This window comes from Prunus mume, linkage group LG1, assembly GCF_029339155.1.
Source record: "Prunus mume cultivar Tortuosa linkage group LG1, ASM2933915v1, whole genome shotgun sequence".
Lineage (NCBI taxonomy): Eukaryota > Viridiplantae > Streptophyta > Magnoliopsida > Rosales > Rosaceae > Prunus > Prunus mume.
This window is the reverse complement of record NC_142698.1, coordinates 19,711,274-19,732,664: the sequence shown is the minus strand read 5'-3', so window position 1 is coordinate 19,732,664 and position 21,391 is coordinate 19,711,274. Positions and strand designations below refer to the sequence as shown.

The 21,391-nt window shown below is 37.8% G+C and overlaps 5 protein-coding genes across 7 annotated transcripts; 3 read left to right on the top strand and 2 right to left on the bottom strand.

The window, feature by feature from the left end:
- Positions 1-304: 304 nt before the first annotated feature.
- Positions 305-8,585, bottom strand: PEL1 (Eukaryotic release factor 1 (eRF1) family protein). Of its 3 annotated transcripts, none has more exons than XR_016123831.1 (16): positions 8,392-8,585; positions 8,162-8,244; positions 7,871-7,949; positions 7,680-7,754; positions 7,538-7,594; positions 7,356-7,401; positions 6,872-6,947; positions 6,412-6,487; positions 6,263-6,295; positions 6,106-6,174; positions 3,022-3,128; positions 2,417-2,489; positions 2,100-2,143; positions 1,451-1,545; positions 794-900; positions 305-692 (listed from the first exon to the last, which is right to left on the bottom strand). XR_016123831.1 is itself a non-coding variant. In XM_008220199.3 (16 exons), the coding sequence occupies exons 1-16, from the start codon at positions 8,440-8,442 to the stop codon at positions 619-621; spliced, it is 1,140 nt and encodes a 379-aa protein (XP_008218421.1). In that variant the 5' UTR covers positions 8,443-8,582; the 3' UTR covers positions 305-618. The 3 variants fall into 3 exon arrangements, 2 of the variants coding, with proteins under 2 accessions (XP_008218421.1, XP_088901289.1); XM_008220199.3 differs by having other exon boundaries at positions 2,105-2,143; positions 8,392-8,582; XM_089045163.1 differs by lacking the exon at positions 6,263-6,295 and having other exon boundaries at positions 2,105-2,143; positions 8,392-8,580.
- Positions 8,586-9,391: 806 nt separating this feature from the next.
- Positions 9,392-13,476, bottom strand: LOC103318763 (eukaryotic translation initiation factor 3 subunit B-like). The gene is made up of 11 exons (XM_008220198.3): positions 13,093-13,476; positions 12,701-12,938; positions 12,385-12,531; positions 12,159-12,287; positions 11,917-12,045; positions 11,749-11,832; positions 11,539-11,663; positions 11,248-11,446; positions 10,583-11,133; positions 10,397-10,505; positions 9,392-9,921 (listed from the first exon to the last, which is right to left on the bottom strand). The coding sequence occupies exons 1-11, from the start codon at positions 13,212-13,214 to the stop codon at positions 9,586-9,588; spliced, it is 2,169 nt and encodes a 722-aa protein (XP_008218420.1). The 5' UTR covers positions 13,215-13,476; the 3' UTR covers positions 9,392-9,585.
- A 1,340-nt stretch (positions 13,477-14,816) lies between these two features.
- On the top strand, positions 14,817-18,104 carry LOC103318762 (uncharacterized). Its single transcript, XM_008220197.2, has 4 exons — positions 14,817-15,042; positions 15,481-16,985; positions 17,100-17,215; positions 17,717-18,104. The coding sequence occupies exons 2-4, from the start codon at positions 15,488-15,490 to the stop codon at positions 17,936-17,938; spliced, it is 1,836 nt and encodes a 611-aa protein (XP_008218419.2). The 5' UTR covers positions 14,817-15,042; positions 15,481-15,487; the 3' UTR covers positions 17,939-18,104.
- Positions 18,105-18,383: 279 nt separating this feature from the next.
- LOC103318761 (UDP-arabinopyranose mutase) lies at positions 18,384-21,114 on the top strand. Its single transcript, XM_008220196.2, has 3 exons — positions 18,384-18,697; positions 19,504-19,633; positions 19,732-21,114. The coding sequence occupies exons 1-3, from the start codon at positions 18,584-18,586 to the stop codon at positions 19,749-19,751; spliced, it is 264 nt and encodes an 87-aa protein (XP_008218418.2). The 5' UTR covers positions 18,384-18,583; the 3' UTR covers positions 19,752-21,114.
- On the top strand, positions 19,866-21,114 carry RGP5 (Alpha-1,4-glucan-protein synthase family protein). The gene has a single exon (XM_089046462.1). It carries the CDS (start codon positions 19,866-19,868, stop codon positions 20,919-20,921), a length of 1,056 nt encoding a protein of 351 aa, XP_088902588.1. The 3' UTR covers positions 20,922-21,114.
- Positions 21,115-21,391: the final 277 nt, after the last annotated feature.

Sequence of the window (21,391 nt, the reverse complement as noted above, 5' to 3'; positions counted from 1 at the left end):
AGTTTGGTTCCTCATTCTTTGGAATACCTGATCCCACAATACCTCTCTTAAAATAGCCCTCAATTTATAAAAACTTGCAAAAATGGTGCATCACCATTCGGGGTTTTGGCCCTTTTTTAATTTTTACCGCATGTACTTGTAGCTAAATATAGTTAAACCTCCTATGCTTTAGGAGAGGAGATTTAGCTGGTTCAGTATATAATATTTTCAATCTCCTCATCATTTTTATTATAAAGGGAAAACAAGATTTGTAAAAGGAAGAAGTTTCTTTCTCATATTAAACAAAAAAATGGGGCCACTCAAATTAAAGTAAATATATACTTTACTCAATACGATATAAAGAATATTTGTAACACTTTAACAAGGAGTCATTGGTCAAACAAATCAAAAGACGCCGTTGTATGCAAGCAAACTAATTGCTACGCCAATCAAACTACCCAACGCCAACAAAACTCATCCTCAAGGCTTCAAGCATCTTCCACCTTTGCAGCTTTCCCCTAGATGTTACAATTGTTATTTGTGTAGGTGTACAAAGCATTGGCCAAAATAGTACATAACTTATACCTAACTATGATCTACAACACACGACGGATAATTTCCAACAGATCACTTGTTCCATTACATCTCTATGTCGTCTAGGTCTGGTAGAGGGAAACGAAGGATTGCAGCGATCCCAGTTATTTGTGCCAGTTCTGTTCATTGATAAGATAATTGGAAAGTTGGTTCAGGAAAGTATATCTAAAAAGTGTCAGATACTTAAAGCAGCATTTGTATGAACAATGTAAATACTCACGTTCTCCTGAAACATGCAAAGAAGAAAAAATATGAACAGTGCCCCCTGAATCCTTCACTGATTTCACCAAATTGGCATACTTTTGCCTTGCTACTACATCCGCATTCCTGTCCATCAAGAAAATGTTAAAGTTACACCCCCTTAAACTTACATACATTTCTCCACATTTTCCTGTAATGGAAAGACCATGTTGGACCATTTCATTATTACTAAAGAATCAGTATGGTAAAGGAAACAAGAGGGGCAGGCACCGGGGCATCTTAAATTTACTCATTAATGGAATTACGACAAGATGTATGTGCATGAGTGTGAACGTAACCACAAAGCTTTAATAGTGATCGGTGCATGAGTAACTTATTTAGAGAGTGCACAAGTACCTAATCAACTAGAACTGCTAGAGAGCAAATTAGCATCTTTTGAATCTAAAGCTAATAATAGATTTATGCAGCAGTTTTTGTACCAAGCACAAAACTTTTTGTCCTCCCCCGAAAAGTAAAATAAAACACAAAAGAATTGAAGGAAATACAATGTAAATAACTGTGTTGATTTCGGAAAACATGCTTTGAACATCCATGTAATATAGAACTTTATTATCAAAAATAAAATCACGTGGCACTACTTCTCAATTAGCTGGACAGAAAACCCATAATAACTAACCTGAAGAGTTCATCTGTTATCAAAAGGGTTTGGATAGCCATTCGTTCATGAGCAACTTCAACATGCTTTGGTCCATAGCATGCACGATCTGGATCCTGCAGAATAACAACAACAATTCAATCACTATGTTAAATGCTTGACAATGTTGGAAAACGAAAAGATAACACAACTACAATAAATAATATAAAGAAAACTTCCGACAAGTAAAAACTACAGAGATTTATCCATTACACAAACTATCAGACACACATAAATTGACTTTTGCGTTGGAGGGTGTGATCACTGAATTGAAGTTTCCTCGTTGCTCATTTGTGGTGGTTACTCTCCATTCTAATCTTAGTCTTCTTAATTATGACCATGTTAACATGTTCAAATCTTTTTCTGTATCTACCTACCTATACATGAATCCCTTAGCAAGGACCTTGTTTTAAGTGATGTCTGTCAGTCACAAGATATCATGGAATCAATCAAATTTCAGTGCATGTAAAGAGGTAAATCCCACGTTTTTTTCAGTCTTCACCTAATTATTGACTTTGTGCACAAGCTTATCAAGATTAAACCTCCAACCATTGTTCCAAAGGATCGTCAGTTAGCATCCAATTATAACCTTAAAAATAAAGCCACAAAATTGACATTTCAGTTTTAGAACCTGACATTTGAAAGCATGCCGAAGAAATCTTGGAGAACTCGGACCTGAAAAAGAAAGGGCCCAGTACATAATGCAACTGTATACCAATAGTGATCACCACATGCAATCATATCAGTGTTGTTGAACCACCAACAGACAGAAAAGATGCATAAGTTCTTATTTTCTTTTCATTGTTATTTGATGTAGACATGTAGGATGGATGGACCTGTACAGTTCTTCTTCGAAACAAAGAGGGAAATAAGTTTCTTTCTTTTACTTTTTTATTTTGGTAATGAAAAGTGAAGAAGTTGCAAAATTAACCAAATTGGGTATTGTACCTCTTGTGCTGCTTGAGTATCTTTAATCATATTCATAACATTTGGAGCATCCAGAACCTCCCTCAAACTATGCCTGTCATTGCAAGAAGATAAAATGCACAGATGTGAATAAGATTCAAAACAATAGAAGAACAATGCAGCATAGGTCAGCAACAATATTAAATAGGAATTGCTTTTTTCTTTTTCCTCTTTCTGAGAAAATAAGGATCACACGTACTGGATTTATGAATTGATAAAGCCACAGTTACTCTTTAAGAAAGTGATACACATGATATGTTGCCAGCTCATGCTGGGGATCGCTCACTAAAAAAGTAACACGAATTGCAGCGATAAAAATCATGAAACACATTAATCCATAGTCGCTAGACTAACATGAAATGTGGACCACTCCAACAACGTGATCCAGTGGAAAATGAAAATGATAAAAGGGTAAAATCCGGAACATTTTACAGAAAATAAAGAAGTAGTTTTGATTTAAACCATTCTTAGGCTTGTCGAGGGCAATGCAGCATTGTCGATTTTAGTTATGGGCAGGGAATTATGAAAAGTCAATTTTCCATCAGAAATGTCAGGAGATTGATACTATAAATAACACATGACCATACTTGTAACCTGAGCTTGTATGCACAAGAATTATTCGCGACTTGTTTTCAATGATAGATCTCAGCTGTCTTCTTTCTGCCTCCAACAATAGGTGACGATGAAACTGATCCTGAAGCACATGACATTACATCATTAGTGATGCGGACATCATTAGTTAGTTTCCTGATTTATTAGTTTCCTAGATTCTCTAGTTTTCCAGATTTCACTAGGATTTTAGTTTCCAGATTTTTAGTAGGATTTGATTTAAGTTTCCTAGTTTATTTTTACTTAGTTCCTTGGTGGATTAGGATTTCTGTTTGAGTAAGGGATTTTTATCCTACTGTCTCTAGGTTTTAGCTTGCTATAAATACCCTCCATGTAGTTCTTTAAAAGGGAGATTTGAGATATTACAAAAAGTTTACTTTCCAGAGATTGGAGACTACTTGGTGTGAAGCCAAACCCTTGGAGTGATTCCAGACTTATCCTTGGTGTGAAGCCAAACCCCTGGAGCGATTCCAGACCTATCCCTTTTGTTATATTCTGTTTTTCCTTTGTTTTCGCTTCTGCTAAATTACCCAAATACTCAACTCACCCATATCCTACATCAAATTTGGCATCAGAACCTGGTTTTCGTTTTCCTTGGGTTCACACTTTTCGAGTATTTCTTGTTCTTCGCATCGTGTGTCGAGTGATGGGTCCGACTAAGCCTGGAAAGACAGACGAGCCAGAGACAGACTTTGAACGTCTTATTCAGATGATGGAAAACTTATCAAAGCAAGTGGCAGATTCAGACACTAGATCCAGACTCGTGGAACATCGCCTTGCAGACTTAGAAGCAGCTAACCAACATGATGAAGCAAGTGTGAATGGAGAAGAGAGGTATCATGATCAACAACGTCATGATAGAAGGAATGATAGAGACGCAGAGAGACATAATTTTCATCGTGGCTATGAGCAAGACCCTGATGAAAGGGTGATGAGATCAGTGAAAGTTGACGCTCCTAATTTTGATGGTGAGCTAAATCCTAAAGCACTCCTCGACTGGTTGGCTACCATGGATCGCTATTTTGAGTGGCATGACATGTCTGAAGCTCGAAGGGTGAGATTTGCTAAGATAAAATTGGTGGGTCAAGCTGGATTGTTTTGGACCAATGTTGAAACACAACTAGAGAGAGCTGGTGAAGAAACAATCATCCACTGTGGTGAGATGAAAGAAAGGTTGAAGCAGAAATATCTACCATTATCCTATCAACAGAGTTTGTTGGACGAGTGGCAAACTCTTCGTCAAAACGACATGCCAGTTGCTGAATATATTGCAAAATTTGAGGAATTCATGCTGCGATGTGACATAAGGGAAGATCGAAGGATGACTATTTCTCGGTTTAGATCAGGACTTCGTCCAGAGCTTCAAAGGGAATTAATTCCTCATACTGTGAATACTTTAGAGAGGGTTTTTCAGATGGTACAAGAATTAGAGAAGTATTTAAAGTCATCCAATATAGTCAAGCAAACTGATTCTCAAAGATCTGATTTTCATGTTGGCACATCTGTGACTCCAAGTTCTATGACTCCAACATCTACGACTAATTTAGTAAAAACTGCCAAGGGAAAAGGAGTGCTAGTTGATACACGTGGTGGTGGAACGCAAAGATGTTACAGATGCCAAGGTTTTGGACACTTTGCTGTCCAATGCCCAACAAAGGAAGCAACAAGAAATCTGTGTGCACACATCAACGAACAAGATGACAATCAAGGTGAATTCGAGGAAGATATTTATGAACCCCAACAACCTAATGAAGATTGTGGAATCGACTTTGAAGTCCCAAATCCAACATTAGCAGTAGTAAGGTGTACTTTGGCTCAACCTAGGAAGGAAGCTGAGGATTGGCGTAGGACTTCCATTTTCCACACTTACATCAAGTCTGGAGATAAAGATTGTAAGGTGGTCATAGATAATGGGAGTTGTATCAATGTGGTGTCAACACTAACTGTTTCGCATCTTGGTTTGTCGCCCGAGAAGCATCTTGTGCCATACAGAGTAGCATGGATTGACAATACATCTTCTATCCCTGTTACCCAACGATGTCACGTTCCTATACAGTTTTCATCTTACAAAGATCATGTTTGGTGTGATGTGGTGGATATGGATGTGAGTCATATTCTCTTGGGAAGACCATGGATCTACGATTACAACGTTACCATCTTTGGTCAAGAAAATATATGTTCATTCATCCATAAAGGAAAGAAGATCATGATGAAGCCACTTCAACCCAAGCTCATGAATCAATCTATACCAAACAAAGAGGAGCAAGACAAAGTAGGTAAAACCAAAGCTCTACATATCGTTACGCTTAAAGAACGTAAGGCAGATGCAGAAGTTCCTAGTTAAGTGGAAGTTAGACCAGATTCTCATAGTACTCGGATTACAGAGGAGAACCTGCCGCACATTGATCCCGACGTTTTGGAATGTTATTACAGCTTTATCTCGCCGGAGTCGAGATCTTTTCAGCCAGGGGGAATTGATGCGGACATCATTAGTTAGTTTCCTGATTTATTAGTTTCCTAGATTCTCTAGTTTTCCAGATTTCACTAGGATTTTAGTTTCCAGATTTTTAGTAGGATTTGATTTAAGTTTCCTAGTTTATTTTTACTTAGTTCCTTGGTGGATTAGGATTTCTGTTTTAGTAAGGGATTTTTATCCTACTGTCTCTAGGTTTTAGCTTGCTATAAATACCCTCCATGTAGTTCTTTAAAAGGGAGATTTGAGATATTACGAAAAGTTTACTTTCCAGAGATTGGAGACTACTTGGTGTGAAGCCAAACCCTTGGAGTGATTCCAGACTTATCCTTGGTGTGAAGCCAAACCCCTGGAGCGATTCCAGACCTATCCCTTTTGTTATATTCTGTTTTTCCTTTGTTTTCGCTTCTGCTAAATTACCCAAACACTCAACTCACCCATATCCTACATCAATTAGTAGCTCATAAGAAAGCACTATTTGTAGTGCTAGTATATAGTCCACAAGTAAAACAACTTTTAATGGGATTTTAATTCACACTAAAACTGAGTTTAAAAATAAAATAAAAACTCATAAGGACTCATATCACACCTTTGTGAAACCTGGACTTGCAATCACAGCACAGCGGACAACACTGAAATCAACATACTTCAAGAAAGCCTGCAAGATATAGACACCTGTTACAATACAGGCAAGCTATGTTTGAAAGTGTAAGGAGCTTCAGAAATAAAACTCAACTAGAAATTACCTGTAATACATTCTCAAAGAATTTACTCAAAGCCTGTAGAAGACACAAAGAAATAGTGATACAATATTTATTGAAATTATCAGAACATCTGTCTTACCGGATAACTTCATTTCGGGAAATATAAATTCTGAAAAGAAAAAGAAGCGTACCGACTCATAACCTGCAATGGCAGGTCCATGCTTGCGAGGAATTGAAGTTTCTATCCGTGAACGAGTAATTGTCATACTGATATAATTAGTTGCAAAAACATTAGTCGCATAAGGTCGTCAATGCAGGAACATAGTAAGTAATATAGGATCACAGTGTACACATGCATGATCTAGATTTTGAGCTTTTTATTATGACTGAGATTTTCAAAGTCCACATTTTCGTAAAAACATTGACCAGTCTGTCATGCAGTTTCCTAGCACACATTTCAAGGATATTACCAAGATCCTAATGCAAATAACTACCAGAAGAATAGGCGCGAATGAAAACTAGAGTGAGTAATGTGCCTAATTATTCAAGTAGTTATCAAAATAGGCTTGAAATTGTCCATGGAGACCATCAACTGATAGTGTAGTACAAAACTCAAACAAGGATGCATGTCCCGAATGAAGTCAGACACACCTTTTACCAACAAGGAGAACATGTGCTAATCCTTCTTGCATTAAGATCACAGCTAGATCAGCACTTGCAGCAGGATCTGAAAATTGTTGAGACAAGACCATCACATAAAAGGTTGATTTCAAATTCTTCAGCGTTCATACTTGGTAACCTAGATGACACTTCCAAGCTAAAGCACTTCTAAATTGCCATTTATGTGACGACCAATTTTGGCATCAAGTTAGTTTTTCTTATCAATCCTACCATGTTAAACAATACTTATTCTTTCTTTTTTTGGCCACAACTTAGAAATGCACCCAGTAGAGATTGGACCTAAACATCAACCTCCATCCCTAATAACCTAGCATAGGGCTAGAGTCAATGATGAAGACAGGCATGAGACAATTTTTAAGACTAATTGGTCAATACCACAAGAAAAAGGAGTACTACTAAGTTAAGAATCTAAAAGAATCATTTAAAAGAGAAAAGGGGAAAAAAGAGGGCATACCAGAGGCTTGATTGAGTTCGTGCAAGGCCAATGAGTCCCAGACATCCTAGAACATACGATACAGCACGCCACAAGTCAACACATTGCATAACAGGTTTTATACATCATAGTATTCAAAGAATTCAACACCGAAAAAGAAAATATGGCTTGTTATAATTTGTACGGATTAACAAAAAGCATGCCTTTCTTAACACAAAAGGTCGCTGCAGCTCAAGTTCCAAAGTGTGAAATGCTCCTATCTACAATAAGAAAACAAAAAACTTAAAGAAGAACTTCAAAATTTTCAAATCATCAGTTTATAAATCAACTTAAGGCCACAATTACCTTTACATATTCATTCTCCAGGATATTCTTTCCACGTATACGCAAGACAGCTCCTACTTTGTCATAATCAGCAACCTAATAGGAATATGGGGAAGAACATAATACGAAACAAAAAGCATCTTGAGAAAACTTCGTTACACACACATGTACAACCAACCCTTATGAAATTGGATCTAACTTTTCTCCATTACCTCCTCAACTTTTATCTCTAACTTCAGTTTCACACGCTCTGCATCTCTTCCACCGGAAGCACTTTCTCTCAGAACTTTCCTATTACAGAATGTATATGGTTGTCAAGAAAATTTCTACTGGATACATGTTATTTTATTCAAACAGGTTTCTGAGCACGAGTTATGTAAAAAAGAATATCATGCAAGCAATCAGGATACCCTCTATGTATATAAGTAAATATACACTAAGAAACATAGAAGGATACCACTCACACAGATTGCAAAGTGATACTAAAAGAAAAAGGACTTTACCTAACAGTGACAGCCATAACTATGTCTCCTGGAGCAATCAAATTATAAGCATACCATAGATCATCGGAATCGACCGGTATCATCTGCCACACCCACCAATTCCAAATTTACCCAAAATCCAACTCAGAATAAAGATTAACACTAGTTGTTTCCACACAAAGATGCTTACACCCAAACCAACAAAAACTAACGAACAATTACGATAATCATCATAATAATAGTAACAGTACCTTAACGCTGCCGGGTCCGCCTGGAACAAGGTCCTTGCGAACAATCTTCATGTTCTCGTTCTATCAAAGTACTGCTCCAAATCAATTCGAAACACAAAAAGAAATTTGAGTTTTTGGGTCTCCCTTTTCTTCCCGAGACGAGGGAAGAGCTTAGCAAGCTTTCGGGATGAGTGGTGTTGCACGTGCAAACACTCGAGTCTTTCCGGGAATTACATGGGCAATCGTGAAAGACTTGGTATGCCCGGGCCTTGGAAATTTGGATAACAATGACCAGGCCCAAGTATTTATAAGTCATTTCATGGGTCGTTCAGCATGGGATTGGATCGACCCGACAAAAATAAAAACAAAATTTTCTTTTCTTGATTTGTTTTTAGTTGTTTTCGTCCTACGTTTGGAGAAATTATAGAATCATACAATATCACCATGTCAGCTGGTAATACTTCCATTTAAAATTTGTCTATGTGTATAACTTTTTATACAGCCGAATTTAAAAGTTCAATTTTATAATTTAAAACCATAGAAAATAAATAATAACTAAAACTCAATAATAATAAAAATCCCTAGCAACCCCTTCCCTAAGCTTGCCGCCAAAGCTCCCCCTCCCCACATTTTTCCATGGCTGCCCATCGGTTTTTCTTTTTTTATTTATTTATTATTTTTATTATTTAAATAAATAAAAAATCATGGCAAATTTTTCTTTAAAAAGTTGTACACATGGCACATGGCAAATTTTAAATGGATGTATCACCAACTGACGTGGTGATATCATACTACTCTATAATTTCTCATCTCTGGGGTGTTTCCCACCCCATTTCATCGGAAAATAAAAAGACAATCGAAAATGTCCCTCCAGTTCGTTTTATAAAAGACTCTGGGGATGGCATAAACTTTATATTAGTTCAGAAATTACAATCGAAACATTTTCCATAATCGGAATTTTGTGCAAAAATATTATAAGTAAATCCAAAATTCCAGAAATACATGAACATAAAACAACATATGCCACTGAAAGTGTGAAACAAACTTAAATAATTGGATCAATCAATATCAGTTCATAAACAAAAACAGAACATGGAACAAAATCAAAATTGATCCGGAAGCTCTTAGCATAATCTAAGGATGTAGTTATACAGGGTTCAAATGATAAAATCTAAGACGGATTCATAAGCTGCAAAACTATAATCTAAATAACACTCAATCTTCAAAAGAAACGACCTCCTCTGAAACGTCCAATATCTCTTCAACCTCAATATCTTTAGCCTCGTACTCCTCTTCTTCATCACTTGCTTCTCCTTCTCTGAGCTTTTGCCTCTCCAATTTGTCTTCTTCGTGCAACCGCTTCCACTCAGCCACCCATTTCTCCCACTCTTCCTTCAACATCCTCCTCTTCTCGCGATCCTGCTCACTCAAAAACATTGACACATCCTGGTCCTCGGCCTCATACTTCTTGCTGTACTTTTTCAAGTTCTTTGCAATCTCCTCCTCTTTCTCAGGAGTCAGGAATGATGGTGGCCTTGGGCGCCATAAGAACTATAACAAATAAGAAGAAAACAAGTGTCCCGCAAATGATTAGAACATCTACCTCCTTTTCTTTTCTTTTTGTTTGGGCTAAGCAGTTAAAACATGCAATTGAGACAGGGAAAGAATACATAACCAAAACAAATGCCTACTAATATCAATTACAAAACAGAAATTTTAAAAAAACTAGTCACCACAGGATGACATCTATTTCAATTGGAATTTATCTTTTGTCACAAAGGACACTACGATGCACGTGGTACTTCCAAACTATCAACAAACTTCATCAAATACATACATATACACACACACACATATATATATATATAGTCACCTTCCATTGAGGGATCCCTCAAATAATTTTGTTTTTGTTGATGTAAGGATCTTGATTTAATACACATGATTAAAGTTTTTTAAACACCAAGTGAAATGTCCAAAACAAAGAGCCTGCAGATAAAATTTAGTGCATACTCTCAAATGGCATTACCTGAAAAAAATGATCCTTTAGTATCCTATAAAGTAGCTTGCCGTTGAAGGACCATATGTTGAAACCATTCTCCATCTCATGAACTGAAGTCACTGCAGTAGCAACATATCTGAAAGCAAAAGCTAACATGTCAAAATCAAGACAAGTAAAATTCTTTGGTAAATAGTAACATATCCAAAATTTTACCTTCCAGTAGGATCCCATTCAATATCAGTTGCCATAAAATGCTCGGCAGTAGCCATGGTTTCAAGCTCATCCACATTGTAAAACTCCAGCTGCCCATTGAAACCTTTCAATCCTGCGAGTATTATAAAGCGCCCTGAAGGTGACCAGAAAAGAGCATTTGCTTGCTTCCCTTTCAGAGTAGTGAGCTTTGAAACACGGCCTGTATTGTGACCACTACGCATGGAGTAGAAACTTACATCGGGCCTTGGGTTGTTATTTGAGCTTGTATTATCACAATGAATAACTGCAAACCTATGGCCCTTGGGCTCCCAAGCAAATGCAATGATCTTGTCATTCTTATTCTCAAGCTCCAAAACCTCGATGGGGATGTCTCGCTCTTTGATTCGGAAAAGCTCAAAGCCTGTGTATGTGCTTTTCTTTGTTTTTGTATACCGGTCAACTTTAACAGCAAGATACTCCCCATTGCTTTGCCAGTACATTTTGCAATCACTGACACTGAAAAGATTCTTTTGCCTCAACTCCTCTTTATTAGGGATTTGAACAAGACTCACCTATTTGTATCAATGTGAAGCATTAGTTCACATAGTACAGTGAAATAATAAAAGGACACAAATAAAATACCAAATCTAGGAAAACAGCCAATCAAATGAAACAAGAATGCGCACCCTAGCAGGTTGGTTGCCACCACCCAATTCTGGAACAAATAGAGCAAGAATCGGATCAGTTGGTGACCAGCTGAAGTCCATAACATTCTCAACCTTCATGGACTTTTTGTCTACAAGTGAAAATGTCTCTGTTTCATAAACAGAGATAACATTTTTGCCCATTCTGGCAAAATACTTATCATCTTTTCCGCCAGCCCATCTGAAAATATTATAAATGAAAAAGTTAAGCATGCCAAGTTACACTGAAAACACTCAAAATCACACCGTAGATTAGTGGCATAGAAAAATTACTTGAACACCGGCCAAGACACCCCAGCAACACCTCCAGTTCCTCCAATTGCAAAATCATCAGGAGTTCCTTTAAAATCTCTCATTACTTTTCCAGTTCTCACATCAAAAATGTTTATCACGACCCTCTATAAAATAACTTGACATTAGTAATGGAAGCAAGGCAAAAATAAATCACAAAAAGCAATAAATCACACTATCCAAAGAACTCACATTTGCATCACGAGGATTGCTTGGTTCATGGCTGCTGTAGGTCACCAAATATTTCTCACCAGGTGAGAAATCAATCAGTCTAACCTGCAGTTGACAGTTAGAGTTTAGGACCAAGAAAGAAAAATTACAACATACTAATTAAATTGGAAACCAAAAACCAAAAATAACCTGGGGATGAGCATAACGCATCAGACGATTAAAGGTAGAGGCACCTCCCCAAACAGCAGCACCCTGTCTGTGAATAGTTGCCAAATAAGTCCCTAGAGGGGACCATTGCACAAAGCTTTCCGTCCAGAACTGTAACAGGAAACAGAGATGATCATTTACCCTAAACCCTAAATAATTATATAAGACAAAAGGTGACTGTTTGGAGGAAAAAATATATAATTTGAGATATGATATCCACTCACAGCACGCTTGTAAACAGGCTCAGGCTTCAAGTGCCGTGCATCATTCCACAAAACTTCAGTATCTGAACCAGCACGAATCACAAGCTGATCTCGGGCCTTTTCATCAGTAAGCCATTGTTGAAGATTCTCCTGTAAAGATGTCCAAGTAAATAGCACAATAAATACCAGAGCCTAAAGATACCTAATTCACGATGTACAAAGAAGTGATGGATCAGAGTATAATTACCCCTGGCTTGTACGGATTACTTTCTGGAGGGGCCCATTGATCTGGAACTTTCATGAACCTATCAAAGTCGTCAAACATGCTGACAGCAAAAATATGTGATCTGTCCAATTTGTATCCATGAGTCTTCTCCTTGGCAAGCTCAGCTTCCTAAAATTACATTAACACATGGTCATATCTCAATTCAATTGTTCACGTATTTAAACATAGTTTTGTACCCAAGTGATGGTTAATGATTACACTTATGTATCAACTGGTGAAAATTCATTCGGAGCACAAAAGAACACATAAATTATTAATTTTTAAGAGACAAAGATACCTGAGGAGTATTATACTCGATGAAGCAATAGCCCAACGTTTTTTGTGTTTCGGGATCAAGTGGCATCCAAAACCCATCGTCCTTGATAAGACCAATCTGACTGTAAATTTTACGAATGACATTTTCAAGCTTCTCGTACTTTTCTTTAGGAACCACCGGGAGGTTATCAACAACAATTATGTTGCCAAACCCTGAGTCCAGCTCCGAATTTTCCTCTTGGTATATATCCTCATCATCGCTACGCAACCACAAAGTAATTAATTAATTAATTAAAAATCGTCTAAAGCATGCTACATAGACAACACAGAGAAATTTGAATTCCATACAGCCAAATCTTGCTATAAAAAAATTTATGCGGCAGGGATAGGGTTTTAGGTTTGAGCCAGGGTTACCTTATAATGCCAAAATTTTCACCAGGAGGGAGACGAATGGAATCGAGGTCCAGCTGCGAGAGGTCGATTCCGATTCGGGCCGCTGTCGCCTCTATGTCGTTCAACACCATGACGTCCCCCATGTTTTGCCTTCTCCTTGTTTAGAGAGAAGCGTCACAGAGAAGCCAGAGATTAAGAGGGCGCAGTAGTGAGACGAAGGAGAAAGAGTGTGTTTTTAGGGTTTTGGTGAGTGTCTTCAGCTACCGTTTGTGTTGAGGATGAGTCTGTTTGGACCCTGTTATTTGCTTACCCTACTCGCCTTGGTCAGTTTCTCCTTATTGCAAAAGAACCAAACAAAACAAGAAAAACACTACTCCTACTCCTCCTCCTACTCCATAACATATTAACGACTACCTGGGCCTAGAACTCGTGTGCAACCCAAGCACAATCTCGGCCCAATAAAAGCCAACCTTATTAGCCATGCCGTAATTTGTTGAAAATTGAATTTTTGTACAAAGGATAGTTTACTCTAATTATAGTGTGTTTACTAATCATGAATTAAAATTCTTATTATGAATTGAATTTCATTTATGGGGAATTCGGGTTTACTTCGCATCAAGAAATTGAAAAGTAAATACACAAAATTAGGAATTGAATTCCTAATTTTAGAGGAATTCAATTCTTAGGTAGGAGGTGGTATTCTAATTCCTAGAGAACTAACCCATTAGAAATTCATCTTTTTTACCCATTATATCCTCACACTATTTTAAAATTTTAAAATTTGTTATCTACTTTAACATAACAATGAGGACATCTTAGTAATTAGAGCCACTCCTACTCCAATTCCATATGATTTAATAAACAACTTCAATCCAACTCTTCCTCAATTTAATTCCTCTTAATCCAATTACGGATTAATAAACATGCTATTAATCTAATTTAGGTGGAAAGGAATTCGAACTTGGGTGTAAGGAATTGAATTCACCGAAGTGACCAACTAACCTAACCCTCGTATATTGTTTGCAAAATAGTTTTAAATTCATCTACCATGACTTGTTATTGTAATTTTTAAATTAAATCAACAACCTATAACATCTTTCCATTGTTGGCGAACCATTGCATTTCTATCATTTATAGCATGGAATTGTATAATATAAAACATATGTAAATATTTTCTTACTTGTGCTAATTAAGAAAAATTTATTCATGGCATGTTACCAGTATAACATATGCGCAGTCATAATTATTACTATTCATTTTTAAAATATACTTTTCCATAAGTCTACATGTAAATTACTGATTTATAAAAAAGATGAATTTAAATTTGAGTGGAAAAGACGAATAGATTTTTTTAATCAACTAACTTACGTGTACTTAAAATATGTGACACATTAAACTTAACCGCAATACACATGTTACATATATATAATTTTGTTTAAAATAGCAAGTATTATATGGAATGCTCAATAACAAGATTTGCCTGCCTAATCAGAGGCGGAGGTGCAGGTGGTGTTGTTGTATGCAGCCACGTTGAGAGTTGATCAATTATTATCATCAGCCGCCGCACCTGCATGCTGCATGCAATAGGGAAAAGCAAAAGCAGTAGCAGTAGCAGATGAGATAAATAGCACTCGCCTGGTCGTTTGTCCTTTAGCCTGCAACTGTCAATGCCCTTCTCGACGCGTGTCAATCTGTCGTCTGCTCTAAACTAAACCCCTTTATCTTCTTGTATGGGTCCTTTTTCTTAGGGTTTTATGACTCGAGAGTACTCTGAGTCTGAGAGAGCTGTTTATAAAACTCCATAAACATGCATGATGCATTGCAGATGAGGAGTGGCTTCCTTCGAGTACAAAACCATAGCTGATACAGATCAAGTCAAGCTAATTCCTGCTCCAACGGTTGTATTTCAGCTTGAGATCAAGTCAAGCTAAGTAGCAGCTACATATACATAGAATAGAACCCCAAATTCATGTAAGTTTACGCTTTAAGATTATTTATTTGCTTCATTTCTAGAACTAATATTTCTGGGGAAGAATCAAATTCAAGATTTAATGGTTAATGGTTAATTCATTTCGACATTCTGATCCATTGGCCGCCTTAATTCCGACTTTTCTTTCATTTTTCTTTGATTTGATCACTAAAAATTTGAAAAGAAAAATCATGAGTAATTGTAACTATCATGTTTGCTTCAAATTTTATTTGTCATTACTTGGGTTAGTGTTATTTGGCGAGCTTGCGTGCTAGATGATGATGCCCTTCAATAGTTGGAGACTTTTTTTTTGTGTTGAATTTTATTTTTTCTGTTCGATCAATTTCCAAGCAATTCAAATGAAACAATTTATCTTCATATATACGTTTGGAATCCGAAATACCAAATAACTTGCAAATTTATTTCGTTGCTATATATAGACAGAGGATGGGAGACCCGAGTGAGGAGGCGACGGAGATTGAAGACAACTGGCCAGAAGCTAACAGTGGCAGGATGAGTTGGATCATGAACAAGGGATTGGGACTTGGAAAAAAAATTATGGTCACTGCTATTGTAATTTCTTCTGCACCATTGGTTCTTCCACCGCTTATGGTTATTTCAGCAATTGGCTTTGCCTTTTGTGTTCCATGTGCCGTTGTCTTGGCAAGTTATGCTTGCACTAAGAAGCTCATGAGTAAGTTGCTTCCTTATAGTACACCTCCTCTTTTGTTGGAAAATGGCACATTAATGTCAAATGATGATGAAGAAGAAGAAGAGCAGGGTGAGGAACAGGGAGGAAAGATTGATACCAAAAAGGAGGAAGGATGGGATAGTGGGGATATACTAGGAGGAGGCAAGATGAGAATCGAATTAGTAGAGGAGGAAAATGAGGAATTTTTTGAGGAAGGGAGAATTGAGGAGGGGGATGAGTGTGTGCAAGAGGATGTTGAGAAGAATGCACAAGAATATTTTGCTGAAAACGAAAATAGATATGAGGAGGATGTTGGTGAGTCTACGGATGTGGAGGAAATGCTCATATTGGATAACACTAATGTGGTGAATATTGAAGGACTGATTCAGGATTATAAGGATGATACCTTGCTAGATGAGAATTCAGTCAGCGACATGTACGGATTGGTGTCAAATGTAGTTGAGGGTGCTGAGGAAATAGGACTGACACCAATTGAAGTGACTGCCATAGTAATGGAAGAAAGTGGGGATCAAGAAACTGCAAGTAACACTGCCGAAGAGGAGGAATTGGTGGAAGAGACAAGGGAATTGCTAGAAAAAATTAGGGATGAAGGCAATGCTGATAATGCAATGGATTTGGAAAAGCAGTATACAGGAGAAGTTGAAGGGGGTAAGGAGGTAAGAGATCAACAATTTGATTGGAATGCGGAAGAGAGAGAGATGCTAGTTGAAGATAAAATTTCGGATATTAGATTAGAAAAACCTACTGGAACCATGGACGGCGGAGTAGGCAGAGTTCTGAAAGAGTGTGAAGATATGCAAGAACCCCAAGAAATGAAACATGTGAACGATGCAAACACTACTACTGTTTCTGGGCATGTCAAACCAACTGGAGATATAGGGAGTGTTTTGGAAAGCAAGAATGCTGACAATAATTTAGAGGCAGAGAAGCCAATAGGGGAAGCCAATGATGTTGGCAACGCTTTAGAGGCAGAAACTAGAAGTTTGAGGCCTGTGATGAGCAGCATCGTGGAAGACAAGCAAAAGCCTGTGATAAGCAAGGAGGAAATAGTACTACAAGGAGGGAGAGCAGAGGATAATGTCAATAACTTAGATTTTCAGTTGATCAGAGAGAAGGAAACTGTGGTTTCCTCAAGTATAGATGCAAGAGAGATTGCTGATGAAAGTGGGCTTCATTTGTTTGATGAGAAGAATGTATCTGGTCAGCAATATACTTCTTATGAAACTTCTGAAGGTAAAGATAAAAAATGATCATCAAAGTAATTTCATATCCTTTCTCTTAGGACAAATTTGTTCCCCACTCCACTAATTCTATGATTATTAACTGATAATTTCGGAGAACCTTCAGGTCATGGGGGTGATGAAGGTGCGGATTTCGCAGAGCTTCCTGTTTCACACAGGGCACATGAATCTACAGATGCTGTGATGTCTTCTGGAAAGGACGTCAGCATGCATCCAGACGGGGTTAGACTTTAGAGCTTGATTAATATATACATCTTTGGACCCTTATATATATTATAGTTCATAATTTATTAGGCATAACAAATGCGGAAGTTATGTGCCTTTTCTTTCCTCTTATTATCATGGATTATTCTCCATTTCAATCATAAAATAGGGTATCTCTTGCACCATTTCGAATTCTTTATCCCTATCCCTACACCAATTTCTCCTCCTCGTACTGTTCTTTTTGAGTCTATCTGCATGCTCAAGTACATTTACTTCTTTGTTGCATGACACCATTCAATTACATGATGGGTGTGACGTCTCTTTTGGTGATCTCAGATAAAAGGGTTGATTCATTTTCGTTTGAGTTGTTGATAGAAAAGATTTGTTGTGCGGATTATTGAGTTGTTGACCTCCCATTTAGAAGGAAAAACTGTTGATCACTTCTGTGATTACTTTGCTGATGATCTATGGTTGTAAATTGTTTTTATTCTACAGCTGATGGAGTTGGTGCATCTTCAGGTACTGTACGATGAGGCGAAAATATGGAGACAGATTGATGCTATGCGAAGAATAGTAGGATACAAAGCCACACCCCATGCAACATGCATAGAGGAACTCAAGGCTCTTTACCTCTTCACTGGTGTGGAACCTCCTGCATCATTTGGTGACCATCCTGATCTTGCACAAGTCAATGACAAACTTCGCATTCTCATGTCCATAATTGGAGTTAAGCTAGACTGAATTGATCCCGTGTAGATTTGTTGTTTTATCTGTTTCAACTTTCCAGTTAGATGTTGTGTGTGTATTAGTCTCACAAAAGTCATAAACTATTTGTATTTTGTAAAAGATTTGTAAAAGAATTGGTTCTGCCGTTTGATAAAGAATCTCATGCTGTTTGCTTCTTCAATTGCCCACTAAACATGCTAAAGTTTCTAAACGGCCCTAAATTAAAATTGATAAATCGAACAAAACAGCCAAATTGGGAATTTGAGAAACTGTTTTGCTCGCTGGGTGTAGTAACTAAATTGGGTGGGTGTATTAAAACGAATTTTAGAAACCCAATCCAACCCAACAGCAATAACTGGACGGCTCGGCATTGAGTTCACAAGCCCACTGGGCTTCAATTGTTCTCTACGTAAACTTTATTGAAATATATATTAAATTAAATTAAAAATGAGAAAGTGTCGGTTGTGAGCAACACAGGTGGCCAATGGCCTTGAGGGCCTTGACCTTGGGACGGAGAAACAAGAGTCAGATTAATTAGGCCTCTTTCCATTCTCTCTCATCTTCTTCTCTGCTGTCTGCAATCTCGGAGAAAACACGTTGGACCAATTCTTGGCTATTTTAGCTTTACGTACGCACAAATATATTTACATGAATGAGTGAATGAGAACTCCGCCTTCTCTGCTCTCTCTCACAATTGACTCAGCTCTCTTCAACCTATCCAGCATATCCGATCTCTCAACTCTCCCTGAACACATTCTCATCGATCTCTTCCTGGTACTCTCTCGCTCTCTCTCTCTATTTGCTAATTCAGCTAACATGAATTGCTATGCTTGTTCTTAATTTCTTTGAGGCGCCAGATGGGTTGCTTTCTGTTATGGGGAACTGGGCAGGCTTGATTTGGTGCGATATTAAATTTTGAAACTTTTCATGTTAATCAATGGTGGTTGGATGTATGTTATTCAAAGTTACTTGATTGCTTTGGTTCGCTTGATTATTTGATTAGGGTTTTTTGTGCTCAAATCAGAGGAGGAAGGGTCTGATTCTATATAGGGATTTCTACCTTTTTGGATTTCTATCGTTTGAATTTGATGATTTTGTCAATGCTTATATTGGATCTGTTTGTCGTCTGGGTCCACGTGGTCACTCATGGACCTATGTGAACTGCTTGTACATTAATGATCAAGATTTCTGTAATACGCTGCAAGATATTGTAAAAGATTGTTCCCATTGATTGATCACCGATGGATAAAGTTTATTTAGCACAGTGAAAAAGACATCCCCTACCCCGGACCCCAACTCGATCAAACACTGCTCCATATCAAATCAAAAGAAAACAGAATATTATTCTTTCGTAGTCTGGTGCTGTGGTCCTTTTTTACTTCTGGCTTCTATGATGCTATATGGCTTTTGGGACATTTGTTGATTTTTGCTGCTATTCCTTCATCATTTTGCCTTTCTAAGCGTTCTATTCCTTCATCATTTTGCCTTTCTAAGCGTTCTATTTACCCCTTTTACTTTCCTCTATAATTACTTTTTTGGTATACATGAACATCTTATAGTAACACTCAATTTCATGGCAGAAAACTCTGAGAGCTGGAAAGCTAAATGAGAAAGTCTTGAAGCTCTTCAAAGCAACTGGCAAAGATGAAATTCTCTCACTAATCCAGGCACTTAATATTCGGCATACCCTCACCCCTGTCTTTCCTACCAGTAAGTTATGTTTGAGAATTTCTAGTGTTCTGCCTTTCCTGTAACCCTTGAACTGCTTTTGGCACACTTCAGTTCTGACCTTCAAGTACCTATTGCAGGATGCTCTGAAAGGTTTTGAGATTGGGTGTTGTTGTGTGAGCACATTGTATAACATTTTGAAGGCAAAGGTCCTTTAATTAAACAAGGCCACACAAGTTTTGTTGTTTCTTGTTCTCTCAACGCCTGTTTGAAGATGTCTAACACAAGCATCAACGATAATGAGGTTGACATCGTGATTGCGGCAATCAACTCCGACCTGGAGCCATTCATGAATGAATGGAGACCAGTATTCTCCCAGTTCCACCTGATTATTGTCAAAGACCCTGATATGAATGGGGAGCTCCACATTCCGGAAGGGTTTAATGTGGATGTCTTTACTAAGTCTGACATAGACCGAGTGGTGGGCTCTTCCACTTCCATTCTCTTCTCTGGTTACTCGTGCAGGTACTTTGGTTATCTAGTATCGCGGAAAAAATATATTATCTCAATTGATGATGATTGCATTCCCGCTAGGGACACAAATGGTGATTTAGTAGATGTAGTGGCACAGCATATTGCCAATCTTCAAGCTCCAGCGACACCTTTCTTTTTTAACACACTCTATGATCCTTACCGGAAAGGGGCAGATTTTGTTCGTGGTTACCCATTTAGCCTGAGGAGTGGGGTTACATGTGCGCTATCATGTGGACTGTGGCTTAATTTGGCAGACTATGATGCACCAACACAGGCCCTCAAGCCAGAGCAGAGGAATTCTCGATATGTGGATGCTGTAATGACTGTTCCAGTGAGATCCTTAATGCCTGTAAGTGGTATCAACATTGCTTTCAATCGTGAGGTGGCGGGGCCAGCTTTGTTCCCGGCTTTGAGGTTGGCAGGGGAAGGAAAGTTGAGGTGGGAGACAGTGGAAGATATATGGTCTGGAATGTGTGTTAAGGTTATATGTGATCACCTGGGACTTGGTGTAAAAAGTGGGATACCTTATGTATGGAGAAGGGAAAGAGGTGATGCCATTGAAAGCTTGAAGAAAGAGTGGGAAGGGGTGAAGCTGATGGAGGAAGTGGTTCCTTTCTTTCAGTCGGTTAGGTTACCTCAAACAGCTGTTACAGCAGAAGACTGTGTTGTCGATATGGCAAAGTCGGTGAAGGAGCAGTTGGGAAAGGTAGATCCTATGTTTGCTCGTGCTGCTGATGCCATGGGGGATTGGGTGAAGCTCTGGAAGTCAGTGGGGTCCAGCTCACCTGGAGTTTAATGGTTGAATTTTGATTCAGCCTTTTCTGTTATGTTCCTTATTTGTTTTAACAGTAATTTATTTATAGTATAGATTTTTCGATGCTTCTAATGTTGGTATCCCTTATCACTATTAACTAATGATGAAATTATATGAGGGTGGAAATAATTGATACAATGTTTGGTTTTTTTCCATCAAGAAGTCGGTTTTATAATTTGGTATTCTATTTTTTAGAGTTATTTATTCGTGTTGGTAGTTTCGCTTTCGATGCCTCTGAAAATGAATGGATATCCCTATGCTCTTGAATGGATATCCCTATGCTCGTACTGAGGAATGGATGATGCAGGTTTCCTCAAGACAAGATCATCAAATAAACATAAACTCAATTTCAGAATGTTTGATCAATTGATCATTCATGATAGAGAGCTAATTACAAAACAGAACTCATTCATGTAGGATGAGATCATGAGGAAAATGAAACACAACAGCTG